This window comes from Paralichthys olivaceus, chromosome 6, assembly GCF_024713975.1.
Source record: "Paralichthys olivaceus isolate ysfri-2021 chromosome 6, ASM2471397v2, whole genome shotgun sequence".
Lineage (NCBI taxonomy): Eukaryota > Metazoa > Chordata > Actinopteri > Pleuronectiformes > Paralichthyidae > Paralichthys > Paralichthys olivaceus.
The window spans coordinates 23,864,846-23,891,961 of record NC_091098.1 but is presented as its reverse complement, the minus strand read 5'-3'; the positions used below and the strand labels follow the sequence as shown (position 1 = coordinate 23,891,961).

Sequence of the window (27,116 nt, the reverse complement as noted above, 5' to 3'; positions counted from 1 at the left end):
GCCTTGTTATTCCTTTGTGTGAACATGTGAATGATAATTTGTTACAAAAATGTTAAATATGTAAAAGATCATTCACTGTTTTGGAAAAACCTGCATCTGTCTTTCTGACGTTAAAAGAAAAAAAAAACAATTTAGTGACATTAAACCTGAATCTATTTTATAAAATGTTTGCTGCAGCCAATTGGTCTTGTCATTCAGTATTGTGGCTTAGGGTTGTTTGTGTTCAATAAAGTGCTATTGCTAAATATTTCCCAAGTCTGGAGTTATTTTTGCCAATTGATTCATTGTTCAGGTCAGAAGGTTTTATTCACATTTCTATCTTGAAGTCATTAGTTTTGTAAAACTCAAATTAACCAATATACATTTGAATGTAAAGTCTGAAGCCTTATGGTCAGTTTACCAAATAATTGTCGAACACCCATTTGTAACATGAATAAAAACTACACAAAAAAAACCTCTCATACCTAAATATAACTAAATTAAATGAAGCTATATGTTGAAATTAATACTTTTATTACTGGGAAAATTACCTTTTATTTTTTTTTAAATGTGCGGACCAGTGTAGCTGTCTGAATCGATATTTATAATAGTATATAATATATTAATAGTGTTACGTCTACGTTTTAATAGAAAAACTACTAAACGTCTATCTGCTCTCTGCTTAAGCAGCTTTTCGCACTAGATTTTGATGTGTTGCTGTTCTGCAGCAGCAAACATGAGCTGACAAAGAGTTCCTGGAAGTAAAAAATGTGTCAAAACACTTCTTCTGCTTTGTCAACGAACTGTCTCATTTCCTGTCCTGCTGAGGAACAGAACCTCCCTCTGATCGATATTTTGACCTTTCATGGCAGAAACTGCTGCCAGAGGACCCGCTCCTGATGTAATTATAACGTATTTACATATAAAGGGCCCATTCTAGGTTAAAGAACTCGTACAATGTGGCTGAAACACCAGAGAGAGCTCAACACACTGCAAATCAAGAAGACAACCTCATCAGTTTGAAAACACATGGAAACTTTTCTGGTGTCGTTTTTGCAATTTGCTGCTCGTTTGCATCTGTTGTGACTTTTGATGAAGTTGTTTTCTTTACGTTGGAACGTGTTTTTTTTCTGTTTGCATGATTTTTTTTTCCTTTTTTAAAAAAAAAATTGCATTGGACCTTTAACATAATTCTTGACTGCAGCATTTAATTAAAGGTCGTCAGCCACTTCCTGCTTCTGAGTGACTGACAGACTCACCGACCAATCAACGGCGCCCGCTGTACGTCATGACGTCAGACCTGCCCCGCCGTCCGGGGCGACGCAGAAGCGTAGGATGTAGCACAGGACGTGGCTAACGAGCTGCTAGCTACAGTAGCACGTCCACAAAAAAAACACACACAAACGCCGCGGCTAGGATCCGTTCTGCTACATGTTCACGTGAGTACATCACACGTACGATGCGTTGTCCTCACGGTGACGGACATTTGTGTGTGTGGCTGCGCCAGACTGAGCTAAGTCTGGTTAGCTCGGCGGCTACATATCCAGGGGAAACCAACGGCACCCGCAGACGCTAACAGGGCTAGCTAGCTAGTTAGCGAGCGTTAGCCCCCTTTTTTTCCCTTTTAATTACTAACAAAGCCACCGTGGCAACTCGGTTCAGGCACCGGGGGGGTTTGACTCAACGCGACTCTTGATCGCGATTCAAACACTTGGCTCCAGTGGAGTGTTAACGGTGAAATGGGCGCAGCTGTAGCGCCTCTGTGGAGGGTTAGCTTGGGTGCAGGACATGCTGGGAGCGATGCAGGGGGATCTGGATTTCGCCTTCAGACCGGTGTGTGCTGCTTCCTCTGAATTTAGGTCAGACACCAGTCAGCTGGGACGACAGGATCCTCTCCTCAGACATGGCTGCTGCAGCATCTCGTGTCTCAGAAACCCCACAGTGGTGGGAACCGACGACAAAGCTCTGAACGTGGATGCCTGCTCAGAAATCTCGAGTCATCGTGTCTCTTCATATTTTACTGATCAAATAATGACACGTTCTAACCCCTTTTCGTGCCTCATGTCTGACAATAACGAGGGAGCTTGAAAAATCACTGTCAACCCAATCAGATGTGTCAGTAGCTGCATCCATGTTGTATTTACGATCTGGGGCTGGATCCCACAGTGCAGGCTCGATGCTTCCTTCACTCAGTCAGTGGTTGTTGGAAAATAACACGATCGCCGTTAACCATCAACGTTTGTTTCTGCAGGGAGTGTCTGTCTCTTTCGTCGGACAGATCGTTTCTGCCAGATATGAGGCATCAGCAGTGCGTCGGGAGCTGAATGGAAGCGTTCGAGGCCTTTTGTGAGTGAGGTAGGCTCAGAACGTGCGTGAGGGTGAAACACCCACTGTCCAATCTTTCACAGTGAACACATGAAATCTCAATTTGCCTGGTTGTGTGTTCATCAGGAGGTTGTGGGTCCCAGTGATGTACCATGGGGTACGACATTACGAGGTTTCAAGGGGAGGTGGATGAAGACCTGCTGTGCCCTATATGTAGCGGAGTGTTAGAAGAACCAGTGCAGGTGAGTCCACGTCTGAAAGATCATGCACCTGAATTATGTCCTGACTTTTTCCAGATTTTCTTAATTCACTGTTTTCTCTATTTCCCCTCCAGGCTCCACATTGTGAGCATGCCTTCTGCAATGCCTGTATAACGCAGTGGTTCGCCCAGCAGCAGATTTGCCCTGTTGACCGCACAGTGGTGACGCTAGCTCACCTCCGGCCCGTGCCCCGCATCATGCGCAACATGCTGTCCAAGCTCCAAATCAGCTGTGACAACGCAAGCTTTGGCTGCACGGCCACGCTGCGACTGGACCAGCTGCAGTCGCACCTCAAAGACTGTGAGCACAACCCCAAAAGGCCCGTCAACTGTGAGGAGGGATGTGGGTGAGTGGCTTCCACTTGGCAGGAAATGCACTGTGGGTGGGCAGTTGGATGAATATAGCGTCTGTCGGCGATTTGAGTCCATCGTTTATCGGGGGGGGGTCATTGTTTCTGTGATTTGTCGTTTTATTTAGCTAATTTAATGATCTGCCTCCGAGGATTGATTCAACTGTATAAATAAACCCACTAACCGGCACTTATTCTATTTTATATTTAATTAATTCAGTTTATCCTCACTTTCTCTCTCTCATGCGCTGACATCAACTCAGCTGACGTCTCTGACTCGTAGCAGTTCAAACTTTGTTTTGGTTGTAGCCACTGTTCATTGTCAACATGGATCCACACATAATGATCGATACTTAAATGAGTGAAATCTTTCTTCATAGCTGCTCACATTTATTCTTTTATTCACCCCCTCCTGCATTCGCTCCCTCTTTTCTCTCACTCACTCAAACACACATGCACAACATCATCCGACACTAATGTTCACTGTTAACACATTGATTATAAATTCCTTTTCATCCATGTGACCTGTTTGTAAGTTTAGTCCAAAGTAACAGACACTAGGGCGTTAAAAAATTATTACCATCAAATATTTGTGCAGTAATTTATGACCTGTTGCCGTTATGGTATTAATTCCTGTCTTTCCTTTTCCCAACTCCTGCAGGCTCGAGATGCCCAAAGATGAACAGCCCAACCATAACTGCATCAAACATTTGCGGAGTGTTGTTCAGCAGCAACAGTCAAAGATTTCAGAGCTGGAGAAAAATGTGGCAGAACATAAACACCAGCTGGGCGAGCAAGTAAGAACATTTGTCTGCATATTGGTGTTATAACCTGAAATACTACATTCTTTACATCTGCAGGTTTGATAAGCATGATACAGGATTACATGGATTCATGTTTGTTTACACAGTAGAACTGATGATATATCTGGGCAAAGTTTAATGTGATGAAAACAAATTCAGACTTGACCAGTAAAAAGAAACTTGAGTCTTTTTTTCCGCACCTTAGTCGAACACAATATTCTAATTACTGGTTATGTGAGCGATATGTGAACATTAATACTTTAATATGAGTAGAATGATATTTAGCATGTATAATTATTTTTAATCATAGTAATTACTGCACTACTTCTTGGTTATTGCCAAGTTGGAATCTACTCTAACTGTCAGCATCTGTTCTCAATCCAATAAAAATGAAAATACCTGATCCAAAGGAATTAATTTGAAATATATTGCCCCCTGATTTGTGTATCCTCTCAAGCTGGCTGTCACATCAATCGATGATAAACTCCAGTTTAGCTTTAGCAAATCTTGTGAGATCATTCACTGAAGCTGGTTCCTCTTCATCTCCAGAAACGAGACATTCAGCTGCTGAAGGCCTACATGAGAGCAATCCGCAATGCTAACCCGAACCTGCAAAACCTTGAAGAAAGCATCGAATACAATGAAATCTTAGAGTAAGTTCACTGTCTTTTTTTCCTCTCAGAGTTTGTATTCTAAGGTTGATATTGTCACGGTGCTGCAGCTCAGTCCTTGATTTTCTGGTGGTTTCTTTTTTTCCACCAGGTGGGTGAACTCCATGCAGCCTGCCCGGGTGACACGCTGGGGGGGCATGATCTCTACCCCTGATGCCGTGCTCCAGGCAGTCATCAAACGCTCCCTCATCGACAGCGGCTGTCCTCTCTCGGTTGTGAACGACCTGATTGAGAACGCCCACGAGCGTAACTGGCCGCAGGGGCTGGCCACCCTGGAGGTGCGGCAGATGAACAGACGCTACTATGAGAACTACGTTGCCAAGCGTATCCCTGGCAAACAGGCCGTGGTGGTGATGGCGTGTGAGAATCAGCATATGGGGGAGGATATGATCCTGGAGCCCGGCCTGGTTATGATCTTTGCTCACGGCGTGGAGGAGATCTTATAACTGTACAGCCAACTGAGCTGAGAGACAAGCGGGGACGTTTTGGTTGGGGGTTTGCTGTGACGAGTAGTTTTTTTAACTCGTTAGAGTGAAACCTTCCAAATAAATCTGGCTTATTTTAAAAAAAAAAAAAAACTGAATCTTCTAAGAGGCTCACTCCTAAGCTTCATACCTATGCCTTAAAATAAGGACAAACACATAATGAACCTGGCAAATAAACTTAATCTGACTGATATCGAAGATAAAAGGTGAGATGTGATGTTTACAAGGTTTATATTTAGTGCATTATATGATCTGATTGTTCTGCTCCATGTCCTAATATAGTAATAAGCTTGAGCCCCCATTTAATGTCCGCAGTTGTATAAATGCTTGTAAATACAAATACTATATTGAATTATAACTGTCTCTTATTCCCATTACTGTAATTAGATTGTGATTTCTGTTAATCTCGGTTTTGTTCAGTCGACCTGTGTCACCGTCTGCAGGGACGTCGGCTCTGTTATTTTTTTCGAGCTTGCTTCTTTTTTTTTTTTTAGTATTTAGACTCCTGTGAATATTTTACAAGACGTTGTGCTTCTCAGTTTAGATTGTCCAAACCTTCTGTGCCATTGATTTTATTTATTGTGTTGCCTTTTACACAGACATGCTTGAAGATGTTACCATTTGATGTATGGAAATCTGCCTTTTTCGGTGCATTTGAAGTTCATTGCAGGAAGAAGAATTTGATTTTTGTGTTTTCTTTGTTGCCTCAGTTGTATATATACGTACTCTGTATGTTGGGTCCAGTTGAATGGTTAAATTGCAATTTTAACATTTAGGGTATGCCTATGTGTAATGAGTTTTATCTGACAATTCATGGTGGTTCACCTGATGAGGTGATCCTGAAACATAGACACTGATCTTCTCATTTATCACAGTTATCATTCATCTATTCACTGACATTTCACTGAGAACCACAGCTTGGAGATTGTATAAATATTTGTGAAGTCACTCTTATGGCTTTTGAGAGGTAACAATGTTTCACCATTCGTCACTTATTGCTGATATAAGATAAACAAGACTCCAGACATGTGGTAGAAAAGATCAATCAAGTGCAGTAAATCATAAGTTGAATTGTGCCCTTTATTTTTTTCCCTATTAATGTTTTTGTTTTGTGTCTGTTATGTACTGTGTTGTACAGACAAAGTAATAAAATGACAAACTTCATCCCAAAAACAGAAACGTGTTCTCTCACTGGGATAACATGAATTTAAATTTAGCATCTTAATTACGAAAAAGAAAAATGCAGTTCCTCGCTTTACCACAGCATGGCATCAGAGATCTGCGAGGGGCTTTGTTGCTTGAGGGCACAGCAGCTGAATACATGATGGAGTCTGAAGATGAAAACGACTGGTGCTTTAAAGAAACTGCAGCGGCGAGGAGGAGAGGAGGAAGCGGGATGAGAAATGCTCTTGCTCCAGAAAACAAGTCGAATCCCGGAGTTCCCAGAAGGAGGAGGAGGAGGAGGAGGAGGGTCTGACTGCTCTGATCTGACTCACTCTTCTTTAACCCTGACACCCACACGTTTTCCACGTCTGCCATCCTCTGCTGAACAGCCTCCTCCTCATTGTGGACACTAATCCCTCAGCATTGTGGTCAGTGGAATTTGAAATCATGTGCTCCACCAGAGTGGCTGTGGCTCTGTTATTCTCTTGCGCTCATTATGTGATGTGGTTGTTGGGATAAGATGCACAGCCGATCCCATGCTGACCACCCTGTGACGTGTATACGAGCAGAACTACATTTACCTAAACTACTGATTGATGTGGGATGTACACGATCCCAGTTAGCTTTATCTTCTGAATGTGTGTTTTACTTGGATTGTTCCTTGTTCTGTATTTGTATGCATCATATTCAACGTGTTCATTTATTCACTACGTCTTGTTTGTCTGTTTCTTATTGCTTCCTCTCACTCGACTTCATAGTGGTTTTGTAAAATACCGGTCCCAGTGAGAGTTATGCTATTAAAGGTGCAGTGTGTAGAATTCAGTGACATCTAGTGGTGAAGTTGCGTGTTGCAGCTGAACACCCCTCACCTCACCCTCTCCTTCCAAACATGACAGAGAACCCGTGGAAGCCTTTAATTGTCATAAAAACTCAAAAGGTGTTTTGTAAAAAAAACACGACGGCCTCCGTAGAGAGGGTCCCCTCGCTGTTAATATAAAGTATTTCAATACAAAGCGTTCCTTCTAGTGTTCAGAAAACAACAATCAATACAATTTTGATGAGACACACTAGTGAAAACATCACGAGGATTATTTTATATTCACTTTGTGCCGGTAGATTATTTTCTGTCTGCTCTCTGGTAATGATATGATTCCACAGAATGTGCATGTTACCACTGGTGACGGACACGCACTCTTGTCTTCTAACCTCAAACCAAGTGTCCCCAAAATGTCCTCACAGCTCTGGTCCTCACAACTACAGAAACACACACACACACACACACACACACACACACACACACACACACACACACACACCCCTGTGTGACGGAGGGGGTGTGTTGGTTTGCGGAGCGGAGCAGCTGAGGCGGTGCTTGTCAGGAAGGTCCGCTCACACTCAATCTCTCTCTCTCTCCGCAGTACTTCAGTCTGTCTCCTCCTGTCTCCTCCTGTCTCCTCCTGTCTGCAGGGAAACTTAACGGACTCTTTGCTCCTCAGCGGAAAATCCTGGATTTTCATCTCATGAGTTTCCTGGAGAACTGATCCAGCGACAGAAAGGTAAAGAGACACACACAGAGAGAGAGAGAGAGAGAGAGGGAGAGAGAGGGAGAGAGGTGCAGACTCGTCGCGTTGAAGTTTCAGCTGCAGAGACTCGACATCGAGCGGATCTTGCTGCCACAACATGTAAGAGATGTGCACGAGCTCTTTGCATGAGGATTTAATTTCTCTACACAGTCCTGGGTGTGTGTGTGTGTGTGTGTGTGTGTGTGTGAGTATGTGTGTGTGTGTGAGTGAGTGTGTGTGTGTGTGTGTGTGTTAATTACTGAGTAATTCAACATCCAACAGGGCAGAGCTGCTGTTTGAATGTTACCCTGATGTAACATCCTCTGCCCTCTAGGTCCTCATAAGATAAGATAAGATAAGATAAAATGAGATAATCCTAACTTTAATTTGTAGTCGAAGTTCATTGAGGGAGGTCGAGCGAGAGAAAACAATAAGGAACAGACGTAGTGAATGAATCAACTCAGTGAATCAGCATCAGCAATATACAAGAGAATACAGCGACTGAAACAATACAGTCTGAACATGTCAGTGTTTTGTGAATTAAATATAATGCAGAACCAGCGCCTCATATTAAATATCAGTGGGGATTAAAATCATGAATGAAATAAACTAAAGTGTCAGTAGATGATTCGGGATATTATGGGATAGAATTCTCCTCAGTTGATGCTTGTTAATGTCAGGCTGCTTGAGTTTCCTGCTTCTTCTTCTTCGTCTTCTTCACGGGGAACCCTGCCCTCAGGTCAGGGTTTAGACTATTTTGGGTTCTGCTCTCTTTAAATAGTTTTGGAGTTAAGGTCTCCACTATGTGTTTTACTCACAGCTGCCAACACTCGACATAGTGCAACTTAATAAGTGGCTCACCGGCTGTTGTTTGATCGGGTTTTTATCTGTGAGTGTTGTAAGATGTGGCCGCTGCACCAGAGGAGACAGTGAATCAGACCTTTGACTCCTCCGGGGGGGTTTTCACTTTGTCTCTGTGTGACTCAGGGTCAGAAGTGCTGGTGTGAGGCAGTGGAGGATGGTGGGCGTTGGTGGGCACTGATCCTTGTTATTGATATTTGCCTGAGTGACTGTCAGCCCACCTGGAAAAACGAAACAAACAGGAACGTCTTGAGTCAGACGTCAGATTCTGCTCCACTTTATCTCCAGGGGACAGGTTCTTTTACAGATGATCGATGATCTCAACCAGTCAGGTCAAATGTCCTGTTGTTGATGTTTATATCTGAGACTAGAGGCTGTGAACTGAGGGAAGCTGAGCGTATTTTACGCTCTGTGGTTTCGTTTTCCATCAGGGTCGGGGCGATGTGGCCACAAATTATATGAGGATAAAAAGTTTAATCTCAGTCAGTATCGATAAATATCATGATAAATGTCACATGTGTTGCCAAGGAGGAAATGTTTATATCTCTTTGTCTGCTAGTGAACAGGATTACGCCAAAACTGCTGGAGTGATTGTCAGGAAACACGGTGGAAGAATAAAGAATGCGTCACAAGAGAATCCTTTTCATTTTGTTGTTGATCCGGTTCAGGGACTGGATTGAGTTTTCGATTTCTCTCTCTAACATTTTGAGAGAAAAAGAAAAGATCTTTGTTTAAAGAAAAGGTCTTTGTTTAAAACACCTCACTGTGAAAACGATGCGTTCGTGCAGCAGAGAAGCACGTGCTCTACTTCTTGTTGCTCAATACAAGAAACTTAAAACTTCATATTTCTACGATAAAAACAAATCGATTATCAGCTCTTTTAAGACGCATTGTTCGATCCCCTGTGCTGTGACATGACTGGTGTGATCTGATCCATTTTATTTTTCACCTCTCTACATGCAGCAGTTCACTTCCTTCATTTTATCATGAATCCTGTGTTAATAACTACGACTTCAATCTGTTTTTGTTGGAAAATTGTCAGTATTTTATTATGATCAGGTCATAGAAGTGATTAGAAGTTGCTTTAGTGCAGCCTCGTCCATTCATACGTAGAAAATAATTCACAGTCATGTACACTGTAGTTCTCTCAGATCCCTGGATGACGTTTTACCCTGATACATTGAAAAATGTGACCTTGGATGTTTCAGTTGTGTATGAATCTGTGGGTGAACCACCCGAGACTCCCTGATAGATATGTGCACACTCTCACACAGCAGAAGCAGTGTGGTGGTTGCACGCTCACAAGTCTGTGCAGGTTTTCTCGTTTTTCTTTTTTTGAACGCAGCGTGATCTTCTACAAAGCTTCCTACACACAACGAGCCATTACAAGTCACGTCTGAGCTCAGGGTGATCGGCAGTCGTCACTTTGAAGCCGCAGAGTGAGGGAAGCCTTGTCTTCGTTTCCCAAGAAATCAGTGATTCATGTGTGGGGAATGTCCTTTTCTTTTTTTCTTCTTTTGACCTGATTTACCATCGTATGTTTATTGTGCACAGACTGTTCCTCTAACTCTATCTGTTGTACTCCTCAGTTCTTTAAAATACAGTGGTAATGAAGGGAATGCCCCTTTTTAACAGCAGTCCTTGTTGTTCTCTCTATTTTTTTTTTTTTTGCATCATTACGCAACAGTTTTATTCAGTTGATGAATCTCACACTGAGCAGATCCATGTTCTCGTTCCAAAATTTGGAGCACACATTTAAAAATGAAAACATATATTTCTGCTTTGAACAATGGAGGCTTAAGAACGTTTGCCAGTTCGTCCCTGACACTGAAACAGTGAAGATAAAACAAACAGGGGAAGTAGTGGTCACAGTATGTGGCTCTACAGATAGAAAAGTGAAGAAACTGTATTTTCTCCTTCGCTGTTGTTCCACGAAGTGAAAAAGTTCTTGGCCTGCAGAGGAAACAGTTCAATAATAGCAAGGGAGTGTTCCCCCTGCTCATGCAGTGAGTCACAGTAGCATCTGCATGTAGAATGTAATTTAGCCGCTGGTTTGGAAGGCCAGTGCTGGTGGCGTGGGAGGAGGTGCAGCTGCAAGGGGGAAGACTGGCAGCTCACTGACCGGGCTCCCCCCTTCTCTGAGACGGCTGCCCTCCGCCTGCACTTCCTCTTCCTACCTGTTAGTCACCCATAGCAGCGGTCTGACGGAGAGCAGCTGATGGAGGGAAACACTTTCCACAGCAACCAAGCACGTCTGTCCTCCCCCTCCTCCTAACCCGCTGCAATCTGCACACACTTCAGCCAAGAGAAGCGTTGGAGTTCGAGGAGGAAAGCAGATGCCCGACGTTAGACCTCAGCTGAAAGAACCTACGCAGTGTTTTCCAACCACAGAGTGACGGAGTCGAAGGCTTTGCACCCTGCAAGTGTTGCAAAACAGCAGATTTGCTTGACACAAGGCGTGGGTGTTACGACAGCTTGCACAAACATTAGCCTCCGTGGAAAAAGGTCATCCCCAGGCATACCTTGAAGTGATTCTTGTAAAGAGAGTCTTTTATGGCTGTTGACAGTTGTGCATAAGGGCATGAAGGTTTTATAGTTGTGTGTCTGTGTCTGTGTGTGTGTTCGTGTGTGTGTTTGTGCCAGCTGAACTGTCCACTCTAATCCTCCACTTATGAATTTTTATGAAGCAGTTGATTTGGTGTTTTGCAGTCGAGCGGTCAGAAGTAAAATCAAGCGTGAGTCGGTTTTTCAGAGGTTTTCAGGGGAGTGGACGCTGCGTTCACAATCTGCTGCTGCCCAGAGAACCACTTCAACATTGAAATTGTTCTTTCTGAAGAAGCAGTGAGTCAGTGGGCCTCTGCTCGAGCGTGCTGCACCGTGTATTCTGCCCTGACTACATGGAGCTAAATCTTACCTCAGACCGTCTGCAGAGCAAACCCACGTACGTCAAGGATGAACGACGGATGTCGAACACTGAATCTAAAACATGATTTACTCTATAAAGCCACATCCACATTTTCCTTTATGAAACCACTTTTAATCCAGCAGTGTAAGTTAATGAGTACCGGGCCACGGGCAGTTAGTCACACACTCTGTATTAAATCCTAACAAGCCTCAGACATTCCTGCAACCTGCTGAAATATTTACACTTGCCTCAGTAAGCTCATTCAGATGGTGCCATTGTTTGTTGTTTGTCTCAAATCTCCACCCATCTATCCGTCCTTCCCTCGGAGTGCAGGGGATTCCTCTTCCTGTGGTCCCATGTGTCCGACCGGTCCTCATTCCTACTCTGCGTGCAAATCATTATCTAATCAGGAAGCGGGGAATCAGATTACTCAGACAGGCACCAGATCTTGTTGAACCAGATGATAGTAATGATGATGATGATGATGATGGTAGCACTCTTTCAGCGAGGAGATAAAATGCTGCTCATCCCTCTGGGGAGGATAAAAAAACCAACGCCATCTAAAACAGGGGGTATATTTAACGTGTGAATAAACTTCAGACGACTTATTTTTAGTCCATTTATGAGACGAGCGTTTGAAGATGGAGTCAGGCGCATATTTTTAGCAGAAACACTTCCAGGCTGTAATCAGGTGATCAGTAGCAGATGGCCTTTCACGACTCCTCCGTGTGTCACTTTGCCGTCGACGCAGACCCGGCCCACCTGATCGGCAGCAAAAAACACAACTGCTAGGCAACGCGGCTGACCTTTGGAGGGAATTAAGTGAGGACAGTGTGAACCTCTCAGACTCTGAAGGGAGCAAATGGGGCCTAATCACATGTAAGGAGCGGGCGGGTGATTTTTTTCTTTTTCACCCCAGATTATTTCATTTCTGTTTTTCTCAGTCTGTCTTCTGATACCTGCACTTTAATGTGTGCTTTAAGACCTGAGGACGACAGCGTGAACAACACGTTCACAGTCAGATCTGTTTCAGCAGCTGGGCCCTGAAAACCAACCACACCGTCACCACTTAGGTGCTGTAGTGTTTGTGAAGCTGATGGTGGATGTATTTTGATGTAAAAGCTGATATCAGGTTTGCAGCTTGTGTAGTCAACCTTTCAGTCTGTTACATGCGCTTCAGTTTCTCTGTGCTTTTCTATTTTAAACTATTTCCCCTTTAAATCCAATCCAATAAAATTCACGTTGTTTATTGGGGAAATACCAGAATTACTCCGCAGGCTGCAAAATGCGGCTTTACAAGATCAGACCAGTGCAAACATCATCGCTGCCGACCACTTTCCAAAGCATGTCGTAGAGTTTCTGAATCTTAATTCCTGTTCCAGCTTTCCATTTTCATTCAGATCCACATGGTGTCCTAATCAATAAGCAGACTTCTTAAACTCTCTTGACTTGTGCACTCTGTTGTAAAGAGCCTTGTGTTGTTTTCAGGGCTCCATCAATGTTGCATGGTAATGCCTGTAAAGTGCAGATTGATTTAGAAAGTCAACCCTGCATTACCTTGTCGTGGTAATGTAATGTAGAACAACCCTGTACTGCAGTGATGAATCACACAACTCAGAAGAGCTTCAAGATTAAAAAAATATATTTTATTTGTTATTTTAAGTGTAAGAGCGCTTGATTTAAACTAAGACCTTGTTTGGTCAGGACCAAGCAGGGAGTGGAGACGGCATCAAACGATAGAAGAAGAACAGGATCGGCTCACAGGCTCCTTAGGTTTGAGCAACAAGGACATAAAAATAATAATAATAATAATAATAATAATAATATTACAGGGGAAACAAAATTAATGAAGAGAACAGGTTTATTGATTTTGTCCATTCAAACGTAAAGACAAAAACTTTTCTATGCACTTGATTTCAAAACAAACACTTGCCCGTCTACAAACCAATCAACGTCAAGCACAGGTCGACACAGCTCACGAAGGTGATGCAACAGGACGTATGCTTGTTGTAAAACTTCTTCAGTGCGTTTAGATTACAATGTGAAAAACTAACCAGATCAAATGTGAACAATGGAACAAAGACATTTGTTCAGACTCTCAGGTGTGAGAACGCCCTCGGTGAGACTTCTGTTTTACTGATTCCAAGAATGATAAAGAAATAGGGGTAAAGGTGGAGGTGTAACATAAAGAGGGGAGTCATCGAGTCATAAACTGTCTCACTAATAACAGTCACACATCGACGTCTACCTAACGATTCTCAGACTATAGAACCAGAAACATCCTCAGAGTTTTTAGAGCTTATTATTATCTCTGCTGAGGAGCTTTTGTTTTCACCTCTGTTTGTTGGTTTTTATGTTTGATTGATGAATCTTGATGAAGAATATATTTTTGAGACATGTCTGCGAGTGTGTGCGAATTTGATGCGGATCCAAATAAAAATCTGGATCTAGTGAAGTCAAATAGAACTGGGCCATGGCAGAGGTATGCACTTCATGACAACTCATATTTTTCTCTTGTATATAAGAGAATATTTTATTATTATTGTTCTCCATGAGATATTAAATTACAAAATCTAGACAAAGATGCATTAGCGGGGCAGAAAAGCTTGTGCTCTACTTCCTGGTAGAGATCATATTTCGTAATTGCAAAGCATATTGATTATCAGCTGACCCTCTGTAAATTCAGTATCTATCTATGCCTGTATTGTAATGCATGGTGTCAGGATATGACTTCCTCTCCTCCATTAACTAGTTCCTCCTGTTTCTTCAATGATTGATGAACTTTATCTATATGTTGTCATTAGTGAATTTACTCCAGCACTCAGGGCTGTAATGCGTCTTTTCTTATTTCCAATCCATCGTGTTGTCGATATCAAACGTGTCTCTTATGTTTTCTGCGAAGCGGCTTTCAAACTCCGGGTCAAATGCTTCTCATGTTTCTCTGATGTTTTTATGTAAAGCAAACAAACTGTAGCTCTGTGGACTCATTTCTCCCTTGGGGAAAACCTTCCTTCTCCTCTATAAGCAGATGTCCATCCAGACTTCATGCGTTCGGCTTCAGAAAAACATGCTTCACCAACTTTCAACAACTTCCCTTTCTGTGTCAGATTCAAAATCAGGCTCATTTCTGCCCTGCGTGACCTTTTACGTCTGTTCCCCCTGTTTGAAGGGAAGATCCCCCGAGAAGCCAGTGATACGATTATTCATCACGGGCGTTTCAACAGCTCACTGTCCTCTCTTGTGTTAAACCAAACCAAACGCAGCCCATAACGTTTTCTTTTTGTAATTCTTTAAATGGGCTAATGAGTGTATGGAACGAGACTCTGGCTGCAGGGACTCCCTTGAGTCGAGGTATCATGGGTACCTTCAGCCTGACATCATTTCTGCCAGACTTTTGTTCCACTTTTAAACAGCTCGTAACGTAATAGCGATGGCAAGAGAGGAAAAATAAAACAGTGAGGAAACTAGACAGGCATCCAGTGAGCATATCCCTCCTCATGCAGGGAGGGAGGGAATTCAATCAAGCCGCACCAAATTTCACACACTCAGAATTATAGATAGATATCAGGAATGTTTGAAGAATCTGCACCTTTAACCAGCACCAACATGAAGTTATTTAATCTCTGCTCCAGGTCCCATCCTGCCACACTTTTTGGTGCAGACTGGATCTGCAGGTTTTGTGTGACCCTCCTGAAAAAGATCTAATCCCCTTATGAAACCACATTTGAATTCACTCGATGCAGATTTTCATTTTGCTCTGCACACTCACAGATATTACTCTTTCTTTTCATGAGGATCTATCAGTTATTCTTATTTAAAGAAAATCCCTGGATCCAGATCTGCACCAACATGAAATCATTTCTTCCCTCACCGACACCACAGTTCCACGGAAATCCATCCAGTAGTTTCTGTGTAATCTGTCTTCTATCCAAAATATGAATCACTTAACAAACAAGTTTCAACAAGAGTGAAAACCTTCTTATTGGACGAAAAATGTTTTTAAATCCATCTTTAGAAAAGACTGGTTTATGAACAACGACATATAAGAGTGGTTGTGCGGGGTTCTGTGTGTTATTATCCTCCGCTTCACCGAAGGTCTGCTTGTTGAGAGTGAATCTCGTCGTCTGCAGTCGTGTTTCTGTGCAGAACGGGGGTGATGCTATCTTTTGCTCGCAGCGACGCTTTTTATGCTTTTACAAAAGAAGCAGGAGGCTACTGTGCACCCACCTCCTCTTTTCACTGCATCTGCGTCTCACTGTTTCTCTCTCGCCCGTGCACAGGCAGGCAGTTAGTGCAGAAGCAGGCACTATGTCCACCCCCACAAACCCAGAGGTGAAGGAACTGAACCCTGTCGACTTTATCCAGCTGCAGCAGTACATCGAGTGTGAGTATACAGACGAGCGGGCGGGCGGCTTTCTTTGCACTTAACTCCCCCCAACCCCTTCTTCTAACCACCCACCCACACATACACACTCATTTACACTGGCGTATGGTTTTTCATATCTAGAGAGAGGTAGCAGTTGCATTCTTTTGTTTTGGAAACAAGTCATACACACATTCTGTTCCCCAGCTTCATTGTGATTCATGTTACACAAACACACACACACACACACACACACACACACACACACACACAGTTAAGTAGGATGTTTGAGAACTGGCCCCGTGTGTGTATCCCTGTGCGACCTGTGTGTCTTTGCTTCCAGACTGCAGCTTGAAGGTGAAGGATGTGCTGAGGGAATTTGATGCAGATGGCAGTCTGGCCCGGCACAGACACGGAGAGGTGAGGGGACGCCGCGTCCTGATGTTCGGCACAAGGTTGACTCCAAAACTCAGGAGGCACATGACTCAACTGAGTTATAGCGCTCAGCGGAGCAGTCTCCTGGGAAATGAGCATGTGACTTATGTCGATTGTCTGGTTATTGATTGTTCTACGCTGATTAATTCAATTCGTACCCATTGATCACGTTGATGAAGCCGTCCGTGAGAAACATCTTCAGCACAATGGAGCGAGGTAGCAAATGTAAATGACTCCACTTGGTTTTGCTTACGCAGCACGGCCTCGGTGGAGAGAGCGCTGGCTGCCCTCGTGCAGAGTCAGTGCAAATGAAATTGAAAAAACATTTCCAACCCTGTACATCAGCGGCCGACGCTGCCAACTCTTTTGCAAACGTTGTAATTTATGATGGAGGATTTAACTACAGACAGTTTTATTGGATAATTGGGATGAAATGCTTGTTTTGTCACAGAGGTAAATATAAATAGTGTTGTAAAGAACAAGTTTGTGACGTCCTAGCCGCACAGGACATTTATTATTATTTTAATATTATGTAAATGTTTGCAGAACAATGTCCTGCACTCCGGTGACAGTTGGTGACTGGAGGCATTATGTTTTCGTGTCGTCGGTCCATCCTTCTTATGAACACCATATCTCAGGAACGCCTTCAGGGAATTTCTTCAAATTTGGTTCAAATGTTCACTTTGAGTCACAGATGAACTCATTGGATTTTGTTCAATGTCACAGTGACTCTGAAACGTTTCCTACTTGGAAGTTAAAATAGATTTTAAAGTTCATGGGACCATCAGGTGGTGTGTGGATGTCTCCTGATCAAGGTCACAGTGATATTGTGATATTTCAGGATCGCACATTGAGAATTTCAACAAGACAAGGATGACCTTGTTATAGTTTGGAGGTCAAAGGTCAGAGTCAGGGTTTGGGCCTCTTGACCAGACACTTAGACTCCAAAGATTTAATTGGCTTCATTTAGACTGACAACTGCAGTGCGTTATTTATTGTCTTGTTGTTCTTCTTGGCCTTGCAGTGACATTATTTATTACTGGGGCAGCTCTGCGGGGCATCAACCACAGAAATGGAATTATGTCAACAAAAAATGGGTTTGTGTTTCACTACGATCGAGCCCTGCAGCAGATTATCATGTGACAACCAGAGACCAGACCACACAGATGGTCTAAAATCCTGTTTTTTTTGTCATATGTAATTGTCACAGGAAAGATCCTGCAACCACTCCAGTTCTGGAGACATGTTTAGACCCATAAATGATGAATTAAGTTCTGCAGAGAAACATCTTGGGTCCCACAATCAAAACAAGAGGGTTGTTTTCCTGAGGAGATTTTGAAAAGTTAACACACACATTTTAAAGTACGGCTCTCCCATTAATTCTTCCTTCTAGTGCATCAATGAAGAAGGCTTTCGTCTGTTCCTGAAGACGTATTTAGAGGTGGAGGACGTCCCTGTGGCCCTCTGCCAGCGACTCTTCCTCTCATTCCAGAACTCTGAACCCAGCCAGGAAGATAGCACCAGTGAGATTACACACAACACACACACTTTGTAGCCCTTATCAATTTACACTGCGGCCTATTCTGCTGCCATCTATCAGTGCATGCTTGTGCTGTGCTGCTTGTGCAGATACAGTGAACTGAGCGTTCTCCTCCCTGTCTCCTGTAGAGGAGGTTTTTCTGAAGGATGTGTCATGTTACTTCTCTCTGCTGGAGGACGACCAGCCCCGGGACAAACTGGAGTGTGAGTCCCTTGTTTCTTTTTCTGCCCACAATGACATGAGTGATGATTCTGGTGCAGCTCTTCCACTCATCTCCCTTCTCTCTTTAGTTGCTTTCAAGCTCTATGACAGAGATGGGAACGGAGTCCTCGACAGCTCTGTAAGTTCTCCAGATTGTGAAGTAACGCCTCATAAAAACTGTCTGCATCTCTAAAACGAGTCTCCTGGTCCTTATTAAACAGGAAGTGGACAGGATTATTGCTCAGATGATGCATGCTGCAGAATACCTGGGCTGGGATGTGTCAGAGTTGAGGCCGGTAAGTCCCACGATGCACTGCTCTGAAATGTAAACATCCCAGAAACACATTAAAGCCTGTGCATACTGCACTTTCAGCCATGACACGACAGTAAATGCATATTTGTTTGCACAAGATATCCTTGATGGCGTTGTGTGTATGGCGCCACCTGTCACTCATTTGCTAGGTTCAGTAAAATGATTCTGCTTCTCTGCTCCAATCAGATTCACACATTCTCATGCAGGACAGGTTTTAGAAATTGTGAAGTGTTTGTTTAAGTGATAGAAAATAAGTGATACTGAGATAAAAACAACCATGTATCATTTCACCAGGTTCTGAAGGACATGATGACGGCTATTGATGCTGACAGCAGTGGCACGGTGTCTCTGGAGGAGTGGGTGGAGGGAGGCATGAACAACGTTCCCTTGCTGGTGCTGCTGGGTCTGAAGGTGCTTTGAAAGCTGCATGTTTCTCTTTTCACCAAGCGCTGGCTCTGGCTCGGATGTGTTTAATTTTTAGAGCAGGTGTCTCACAAAGTGGTAAAACCCACTTTTACTGCTCTTGTGAAATCCTGGCCTTGCGTGCATCTGCCTCCTCCCTGTCTGTAAGGGCTTTTTTTGTGCCGACTCAGTGTTACAGGGCGTGTTAATGTCACCGCTTCTCATGCAAACTCTGCACCCTCTGAGCACTTGAGTGTTTTCTCTGTACTCGGTTCAATCTGTGCCGACATTTAACAGCACTTGCATAAAATGGTAATCTTCCGGCGGATGCACTTTATTTGAGTAGAGAAATAAACCATAACCACACCGGCTGCACATCGACACATAAAACCAATTTTCTTAAATCAAGGACGGGTCAGTTTTGTGGATTGTGTTGCCAGGAGTGCAGAAAGAACACACTGTTAGACTGCGTGTCTGGCAGCTCCCTGTGGAAGTTTCTAAGACCACAAAGTGGACTCTGTCACTGGGCTCGGTCTCCACAACAATGCCAGGGACTTCCCCTCGGCCTATTTCTAGCCACCAATAGACATTTGAAGCCCGGGGTGCATAAATCCAGCCCCCTCACAGTTGCTGTGTGCTGCCCCGTGGACCGCCCGCTTCGCCTCAAGCGGAAAGTGAGCCTGATTCATCGAGCAGGAAAAAAAAAAAAAAATGCATTTCAGCGTGTAATCTGTAAAGAGCGGCGGTCGCTCAGTAAACAGCTTGAAAGCAACTTTATAATCTTGTGTCGAGAATTTGAGATTATACTCGGCGTTGATTTGAATCGCCCTGGTGCTGCACAGTGTGTCAGGGTGTGTCGAGCCACTACACACTGCATAATCTGTGTTCTGGAAGTTTTCTGGAAGCTGGTGAAAGGAGAACTCAGGCAGCAGCTGATGTCTTATGCAGACGATTGTAATGTAGACTTGAGGCATCAAGGAGACCAGAAGGTGCAACAATATACAAACTCTAACAGAGTAACATGAACAACTGTCGGCCCCACAGCATCCCAATATGAACGTCCCTCAGCATAGACACTACGATGTTCTGTTTATCTACAACCTGACCTCGTGTACTGCTTAGAGAGAGAAGGCACTCTTCTCTTAATGGTGTACAGATATAATGTAATGTACATTATATACATAATACGGTGTATAGTGGCATATACAGTACTGTGTGAGGATATATACGAAGATTCCTCAACAATCAGCAGTGTCATTAAGGCAAGGTTAGTCATGAGTGGGTTGAAAAACTGTGAAACACAAGCTTTTACCACAGGACGTTTCTGATCCAAAGTCTAACAAAGGAAATAGATGTAAGCTTCTTATGTTACAGACGTTTTGTTTTCTATTCAAACCACAGACGAGTTAGCACAATAGCACGAAGCTTGAAGCACAATCCTCTGCTCTTTCTTGCATCTCCATCTTTTTACGATTTCCTCCTTCAACAAGCAGATGACCCAGAAGGACGGTCAGCACCTTTGGAGGATGAAACATTTCAACAAGCCGGTTTACTGCAACGTGTGTCAGAGCTTGCTGCTGGGTCTGAGGAAGCAAGGCCTGTGCTGCACCTGTGAGTTCCTGGATTCACCAGAAGAGGGCGACGCTGCGGGGACATTTGCTCATTGAATTGCAGCATCAATTCCCACACGTTTCTATATTCAAATGAAAGCTGGGTTCTTGTCTCGCAGGCTGCAAGTACACAGTCCACGGACGCTGCGCTAACAAGAACCCGGCTCCTTGCACCAGGACGTACGTGAAGTCGAAGAAAGACATGGGGGTAATGCCAGTTGTCTCCATGACAACATTAGCAGTGACACTGGCAGTCTATATTAAACTTCATCCTGTGTGTCTGTGCTCTGCTCTTAACGTTAAAACATTCATCCCACATCTCAGGTTCCAGCACACGACTGGGTGAGTGGGAACTGTGACTCGAGGAAGTGTGATAAATGCCAGAAGAAGATCAAGAGCTTCCAAGGCTTAACGGGCAAACACTGTGTGTGGTGCCACACGATGGTGAGGACGCTTCTCAATGTGTGACTGCTTCTTCGTCGCGAAAGTCTGTTTTGGTCATTCTGGTTTTTTGTACTGAATTCCTCCTCTTCTGTTCTTCCTGTGAGCATCCAAGATTAGAAATTTAAAAAAAAACATGATGTAAAAGATAAATATAGATCCTGTCAATCATCTGTCTGTGTTTTGACAGTGTCACGACGAATGTGCCGACCAGGAGCCAACGGAGTGCTCCTGTGGGCCGCTCAGAGACCATGTCCTGCCTCCATGGGCCATATATCCTGTTATAAAGGTACTGAATCATCCTCATGTACAGTACAAACACCAACGCAGAACAAAACATCAGCCCGGGGCTGTTTCTGTGTTGTGGGTAAAACCTGCCTCGACAGCTGCAGCGAGGGGAGATTTGTCTTCAAAATGCTAATTTGTTCCCTCTGCACTTGGTTTTGCTGCCTGAAGGAGAGACCAAACAACGTGAAGAATTGCTGCTCGAGTTCGACGGACGACAGCGAGCTCAATACTACTCCTGATGGACAAGTGCTGCAGGTATTATTCTGCCTCGTGGCGGCTTTTATGTTTAAAAAGTGTGATGTCTGTGGGCTGAGTTAGAGAAAGGTGTAGAGTAAACTCAGTAGTAAACCCATTTCTTTTTTATCATTTATCACATGTGATATATCCATCAACAGCTTTTAGTGCTTTTAGAATGTAATTGCTCCTCTTTAAGGCCTTAAATTGCCTCCCATCCAAACACCTCTCAGGTGTGTTGACCCCCTGAGATCCGCTCTGGTTACTCACCTCATAACAAAGGAATTTTTTATTTATGAGATTATTGTTTATATTCTTTGCTTCTAGGTCTTTAGTTAATTCCTGGATCTCTTTAGGGCCTGATGTGTATTATTTTGTGCAGTTTGGTGCAAAACCAAACGAAAATCTGGATCTATATTGAATTTAAATGTGTTTTCATTAGGCACTCTATATTTAAGTATATAGATATACAAGTTATAGTTTTATTTATTTACTTATTGTTCTCTGCTCAAGTTCCATTGTTTTATTCTCATTGTATCTTCCTGTCTGGTGTCATTTCTTGCTTGTACGGCAAAGTGATATAAAAAATGTATTAATATTATTAAAACATAAATTTTTTGTGTCCTTCAGATCAGCCCTGTGTCAAACACCCATCCTCTTCTCGTGTTTGTTAATCCCAAAAGTGGAGGCAAGCAGGGAGAAAGGTGAGTTGCAAAAAAAGCATTCATGTAGAAATACGTGTGTCTAAAACCTGCACATTGTTCAATCTGGTTTTACCTGTTTCAGGGTCCTGCGTAAATTTCAGTTTTTGCTGAACCCGCGGCAGGTTTACAACCTTTCAAATGGTGGACCTGGACCAGGGTGAGTCATCAGCAGATTATTATCTTGGTGAAACAGAAAGAAACGTAACAGTAATAGATCATTTCGCATCACTTTGTACTATTTCAGTCCTGTATCGGTTGTTGTCGTTATATTTGTCCTCACATTTCTTCCAGACTGAGCTTCTTCAGAAATCTGCAGAACTACAGGATCTTGGTGTGCGGGGGAGACGGCACCGTTGGCTGGATCCTGGACGCGATAGGTGAGACTGTAACTCCATAAAAGGCCTGTGTGAGCTTCTGGTGGAAATTGTCACGAGCCTTTATTCCGTTTATTCCTTTTCTTACAATCAGACAAAGCCAACCTGCAGGTACGACCACCTGTCGCCGTGCTTCCTCTGGGAACAGGAAATGACCTTGCACGATGTCTGCGATGGGGAGGAGGTGTGGAACGATTTTTCCTTATTATGACAATAATTAAATTTAATACACGTTTCATCCAAATAGATGTTGTTTTTTTTTAAATATTCGTGCACAAGGACCTGCTCGGTCAGGTTGATCCTCTCGTTTTCACTGTGCAGGATATGACGGCGAGGATCTGACTCGTATTCTTAAAGACATCGAGGGGAGCTCTCAGGTGCTGATGGACCGCTGGAGCGTGCAGGTCATCACAGATGAGAACCAGGAGAAGGGTGATCCGGTGCCGTATGAAATCATCAACAACTACTTGTCCATTGGAGTTGTGAGTTTCTTAGAAATACATCACCTGAGAGGAAGTGTTTGTTTTTTAGAGTTTTGTGTTTGTAAAGTTGTTGTGTTGTGTTGACAGGACGCCTCCATCGCTCACCGCTTTCACACGATGAGGGAGAAACATCCACAGAAATTCAACAGCAGGTTTGAATCTAACTCTTTCTCTTGCTCTCAATTTGACTCCGTAAGCAGGTGTTTGTGTTCCTGCTTATGACGACTGATTCTTAAAACTGATAAAGGTCACATGCAGGGGAGTCTGCAGTCGCGAGTGTTGTGACCAGACACCTCCTCCTGCTGACGAGCTGTATGCACAGTGACCACAGTGAACTTAAAATATGTCCCAACCCTGAACTGCACACTTCTGTGTGACTGCAGAATGAAGAACAAGCTGTGGTATTTTGAATTCGCCACGTCAGAAACCATCTCTGCTTCCTGCAAGAAGCTGAACGAAAGCCTAACGATCGAGGTGAGAACGCAGCGCTGCCGTAACCACAAGTGCACGTGTGCAGTGTAAAATGAGCCCCGCCCCCACAGCCAGTGCACTAATGCGTCACTTTGCTGCACCCCCATCAGTGCTGCGGTACTCCCCTGGACCTCAGCAGCCTGTCTCTGGAGGGCGTTGCTGTACTCAACATTCCCAGCATGCACGGTGGCTCCAACCTGTGGGGCGAGACCAAAAAAGGAGACGCTAAGGCGCTGTCCAGTCAGGAGGAGCCACAGGTGATCATCGACCCAGAGATCCTCAAAGTGACGTCCCAAGGTATGATGAGTGATTCATGTAAAGTCAGTCATGTTTGCCTTGAAGGAGTTTCTTCAAATTTGGCACTCGAGGATAAAACGATTAGCTGTTGGTGGTCAAAGGTGAAAGGTCAAAGGTCAAATGTGAAAGGTGAAAGGTCAAAGGTCACAGTGGTCTCATAAAACCTGTTTTTGGCCTCTAGAACTTGTGAGGACTGAACTGTGAGTGTGAGTGTGAATGGTTGTTTGTGGACCTGTGCAGGGTGTAACCCACCTCTCGCATAATCTATCTATCTATCTATCTATCTATCTATCTATCTATCTATCTATCTATCTATCTATCTATCTATCTATCTATCTATCCATCCATCCATCCTTCTATCTATCTATCTATCTATCTATCTATCTATCTATCTATCTATCTATCTATCTATCTATCTATCCATCCATCCATCTTTCTATCTATCTATCTATCTATCTATCTATCTATCTATCTATCTATCTATCTATCTATCTATCTATCTATCTATCTATCTATCCATCCATCCATCTTTCTATCTATCTATCTATCTATCTATCTATCTATCTATCTATCTGTCTATCTATCCATCTATCTATCCATGTATCTATCTATCTATCCATCTATCTATCTATCTATCTATCTATCCTTCTATCTATCTATCCATCTATCTATCTATCTATCTATCTATCTATCTATCTATCTATCTATCTATCTATCTATCTATCTATCTATCTATCTGTCCATCTATCTATCTATCTGTCTATCTATCTGTCTATCCATCCATCCATCTATCTATCTATCTATCTATCTATCTATCTATCTATCTATCTATCTATCTATCTATCTATCTATCTATCTATCCTTCTATCTATCTATCCATCTATCTATCTATCTATCTATCTATCTATCTATCTATCTATCTGTCTATCCATCCATCCATCTATCTATCTATCTATCTATCTATCTATCTATCTATCTATCTATCTATCTCTCTATCTCTCTATCTATCTATCTATCTATCTATCCATCTATCTATCATCCATCTATCTATCCATCTATCTATCTCTTCTTCTAGTTCCACTTGTACTTGTAGGATGAGCATAATGTTTGTACACGATGTGACTGAACGATGTCTCCGGCCCGTGCACCGGATGTTCATCATGTCCGTGTCTCTGTCAGATCTCAGTGACCGTCGGTTAGAAGTGGTCGGCCTTGAAGGAGCCATGGAGATGGGGCAGATCTACACGGGCCTGAAGAGCGCGGTGAGGCTCGCCAAAACGTCCCAGATCACCATCAGGTGAGAAGCAGCCACACGGACGTGTCCAGACTCGTCGAGCGTTGTGCTCCCTGCCCTGCGTTTGACTGACGATCCTTCTCTGGATCTTTACATCACAGTAATTATGTATGCTGGGTTTTCCTATTGGTATTTTAATTAGACGCGACAGTCATTGATTCTGTTTGCTCACCCCAGGACAAAGAAAGCATTACCAATGCAGATAGATGGGGAGCCGTGGATGCAGCCTCCCTGCACGGTAACTACACACAGAACAACACACTGTGGCCTCTTTACTGCAGGAATCATATGCTGGAGCTACAATGTCATTCACTCCACATTTTTCCATTTATATTTTCTTTTCAGATTCACATCACTCACAAGAATCAAGCCAGCATGTTGATGGGTCCTCAGGCCAAATCTACTGGGTTTTTCAACTACAAATGAAATGAAATCCACTGACTTCATGCACTCGTCCACTGTAAATAAAGAACTGACACTTTGTAGTTTTCAATATATAAAATCGATTTGAATGTGTCTGTTGTAGAATAATCACCTGGTAACAGTCAAAGGTTCTGCATCTCTGTAACTTATAACCAAAGCATGGCACTGTATGAAATACAAGCTGTAACATGTGTTGCATCGTGGCAGAATGAACTCGACCAAATTCACTCAGTGTTTCTTTCTGGATGCTCGACACTGTCGCTGCCTCTGTCTCGATGCTTCGTGGTGAGTGAGTGGGAACGCCGCTCACCCGGAACGTAAAGCAAAATGAAAGTAAAGAAGAGTATTTAGCTTCGTGTGCCTTTAACAGTCTGTTCTTTGTGGTTGTTGAGGCGTAGGTAGAAGAAATGCAGGGCGCTGTGCAGGCATGCAGTTTGGACGTGGACCATGTGGTGTTGTTTTTCGTGTGGCTGTGAAGACGCTGGCATTGACGGTTTTGGCGGCAGGAGTGAAGGATAGATGAGGTTATGTTTGAGATTATGTCTGAAGTCATTTGTATTTTTTTTTCTCCTACATTTCAGAAGATACTTGAAAGTGTTTTAGGGAACAGATAGAGGACAATCATTGCCAAAAGGTCTGAGTGTTGATGCAGCAGTCGGCCTGCTCTGTTGTTCCTGTGTGTGTGTGTGTGTGTGTGTGAGTGTGTGTGAGTGAGAAAGAGAAAGAGAGAGAGAGAGAGAGAGAGAGAGAGAGAGAGAGAGAGTACTTGTAATGTCTTTGTGAGGACCAGTTTGAGTCACAGATCTTATGGAGTGAGGGCATTTTATTCAGTCCTCACAATTTGAGGCTGTTTGAGGGATAATAAGTGTTTTTAGGGTTGATGGTCGTGTGTGTGTGTATCAGAGCTTAAAGTCTGCTGTACATGTTGACTGTGGAAAGTTGTGATATGTTCACTTCTAACTTATAAACTGAGACGACTTGGATTTTCAAACCACCGATTCAAACCTGTTCAAACATATATAATCCTTATTTAAATGCTTTATCCATCATATCATTTCACTGTATCTAGAGAATGTTAACGTAATATATCTGGAATAACACACTGTGTGAAGACTTTAATAAATCGTCTGCGCTTCTCGAGTTTCTTCTACTTTTCTTGACACTTGGATGTGACTGCACAACACCGCTTCACTCTGCGGTTCATGTTTTCTACCACAAGGGGGCGTCGTCTACTTTTCATTCTGTGGCAACACGTTTATGTCCATTAAGTCAAAATCTCTTCTTTTATTCTAGAATTAATAATTTTAGAGCTTCATCTCTTAAAATGTCAGATATTAAATCAGTATCTACTTTGTTCTAGTTGTGTCGAGCTTTCAATGTAACTAACTAATTCACTATTTAATTCCAGAACATTTTGATTAACTGGCTGGAGACAGTCAACTGTGTCTTCTAATGTTTGAACATAATGTGACTATCTATCTATCTATCCATCTATTTATTTATCTATCTATTCATCTGTCTATCTATCTATATATTTATCTATCTATCAATCAATCAATCAATCAATCTATCTATTTATTTATTTATCTATCTATCTATCTATTTATCTATCTATTTACTTATCTATCTATCTGTCTATCTATCTATCTATGTATCTATCTATCTATCTATCTATCTATCTATCTATCTATCTATCTATCTATCTATCTATCCATCTATTTATCTATTTATCTATTTATCTATTTATCAATCAATCTATCTATTTATCTGTCTACATCAATGAAAATTGTTTCTTGTTCTTCATAAGAAGCTTGGTAAATGAAACTTGTTTTTATTCATTGTTATATTCGTGAGTTTAAAAGTCGATTTTAAAAAGAGAG

General features: G+C 42.8%; 2 protein-coding genes across 6 annotated transcripts; both read left to right on the top strand.

Annotated features, from left to right (window-relative positions):
• Positions 1-1,275: 1,275 nt before the first annotated feature.
• Positions 1,276-6,045, top strand: rnf41 (ring finger protein 41). Of its 2 annotated transcripts, none has more exons than XM_020104740.2 (7): positions 1,276-1,418; positions 2,231-2,334; positions 2,431-2,546; positions 2,639-2,910; positions 3,575-3,710; positions 4,266-4,369; positions 4,479-6,045. In XM_020104740.2, the coding sequence occupies exons 3-7, from the start codon at positions 2,457-2,459 to the stop codon at positions 4,831-4,833; spliced, it is 957 nt and encodes a 318-aa protein (XP_019960299.1). In that variant the 5' UTR covers positions 1,276-1,418; positions 2,231-2,334; positions 2,431-2,456; the 3' UTR covers positions 4,834-6,045. The 2 variants fall into 2 exon arrangements, with proteins under 2 accessions (XP_019960299.1, XP_019960300.1); XM_020104741.2 differs by having other exon boundaries at positions 1,284-1,418; positions 2,231-2,325.
• A 1,407-nt stretch (positions 6,046-7,452) lies between these two features.
• On the top strand, positions 7,453-26,376 carry dgkaa (diacylglycerol kinase, alpha a). 4 transcript variants are annotated; one of them, XM_069527661.1, is made up of 24 exons: positions 7,453-7,592; positions 15,645-15,748; positions 16,071-16,147; positions 17,556-17,685; positions 17,831-17,905; positions 17,993-18,042; positions 18,125-18,199; positions 18,511-18,627; positions 20,112-20,229; positions 20,348-20,436; positions 20,553-20,672; positions 20,860-20,958; positions 21,126-21,212; positions 21,822-21,895; positions 21,978-22,052; positions 22,187-22,272; positions 22,364-22,453; positions 22,591-22,751; positions 22,839-22,903; positions 23,135-23,225; positions 23,333-23,519; positions 24,699-24,816; positions 24,991-25,051; positions 25,159-26,376. In XM_069527661.1, exons 2-24 carry the CDS (start codon positions 15,673-15,675, stop codon positions 25,237-25,239), a joined length of 2,202 nt encoding a protein of 733 aa, XP_069383762.1. In that variant the 5' UTR covers positions 7,453-7,592; positions 15,645-15,672; the 3' UTR covers positions 25,240-26,376. The 4 variants fall into 4 exon arrangements, with proteins under 4 accessions (XP_069383762.1, XP_019960251.1, XP_019960250.2 ...); XM_020104692.2 differs by having other exon boundaries at positions 20,109-20,229; XM_020104691.2 differs by having other exon boundaries at positions 7,455-7,718.
• The last annotated feature ends 740 nt before the right edge of the window (positions 26,377-27,116 follow it).

Excerpts from the sequence above, each read along its gene's own strand:
- rnf41 (XM_020104740.2), top strand. The coding sequence starts at position 2,457 with ATGGGGTACGACATTACGAGGTTTCAAGGGGAGGTGGATGAAGACCTG. Across the intron at positions 2,547-2,638 it reads TGTTAGAAGAACCAGTGCAG|GCTCCACATTGTGAGCATGC; the intron begins GTGAGTCCACGT and ends TTTCCCCTCCAG. Across the intron at positions 3,711-4,265 it reads AACACCAGCTGGGCGAGCAA|AAACGAGACATTCAGCTGCT; the intron begins GTAAGAACATTT and ends CTTCATCTCCAG.
- dgkaa (XM_020104690.2), top strand. Across the intron at positions 17,686-17,830 it reads CAGCCAGGAAGATAGCACCA|AGGAGGTTTTTCTGAAGGAT; the intron begins GTGAGATTACAC and ends TGTCTCCTGTAG. Across the intron at positions 18,628-20,108 it reads TGGTGCTGCTGGGTCTGAAG|CAGATGACCCAGAAGGACGG; the intron begins GTGCTTTGAAAG and ends TCCTTCAACAAG.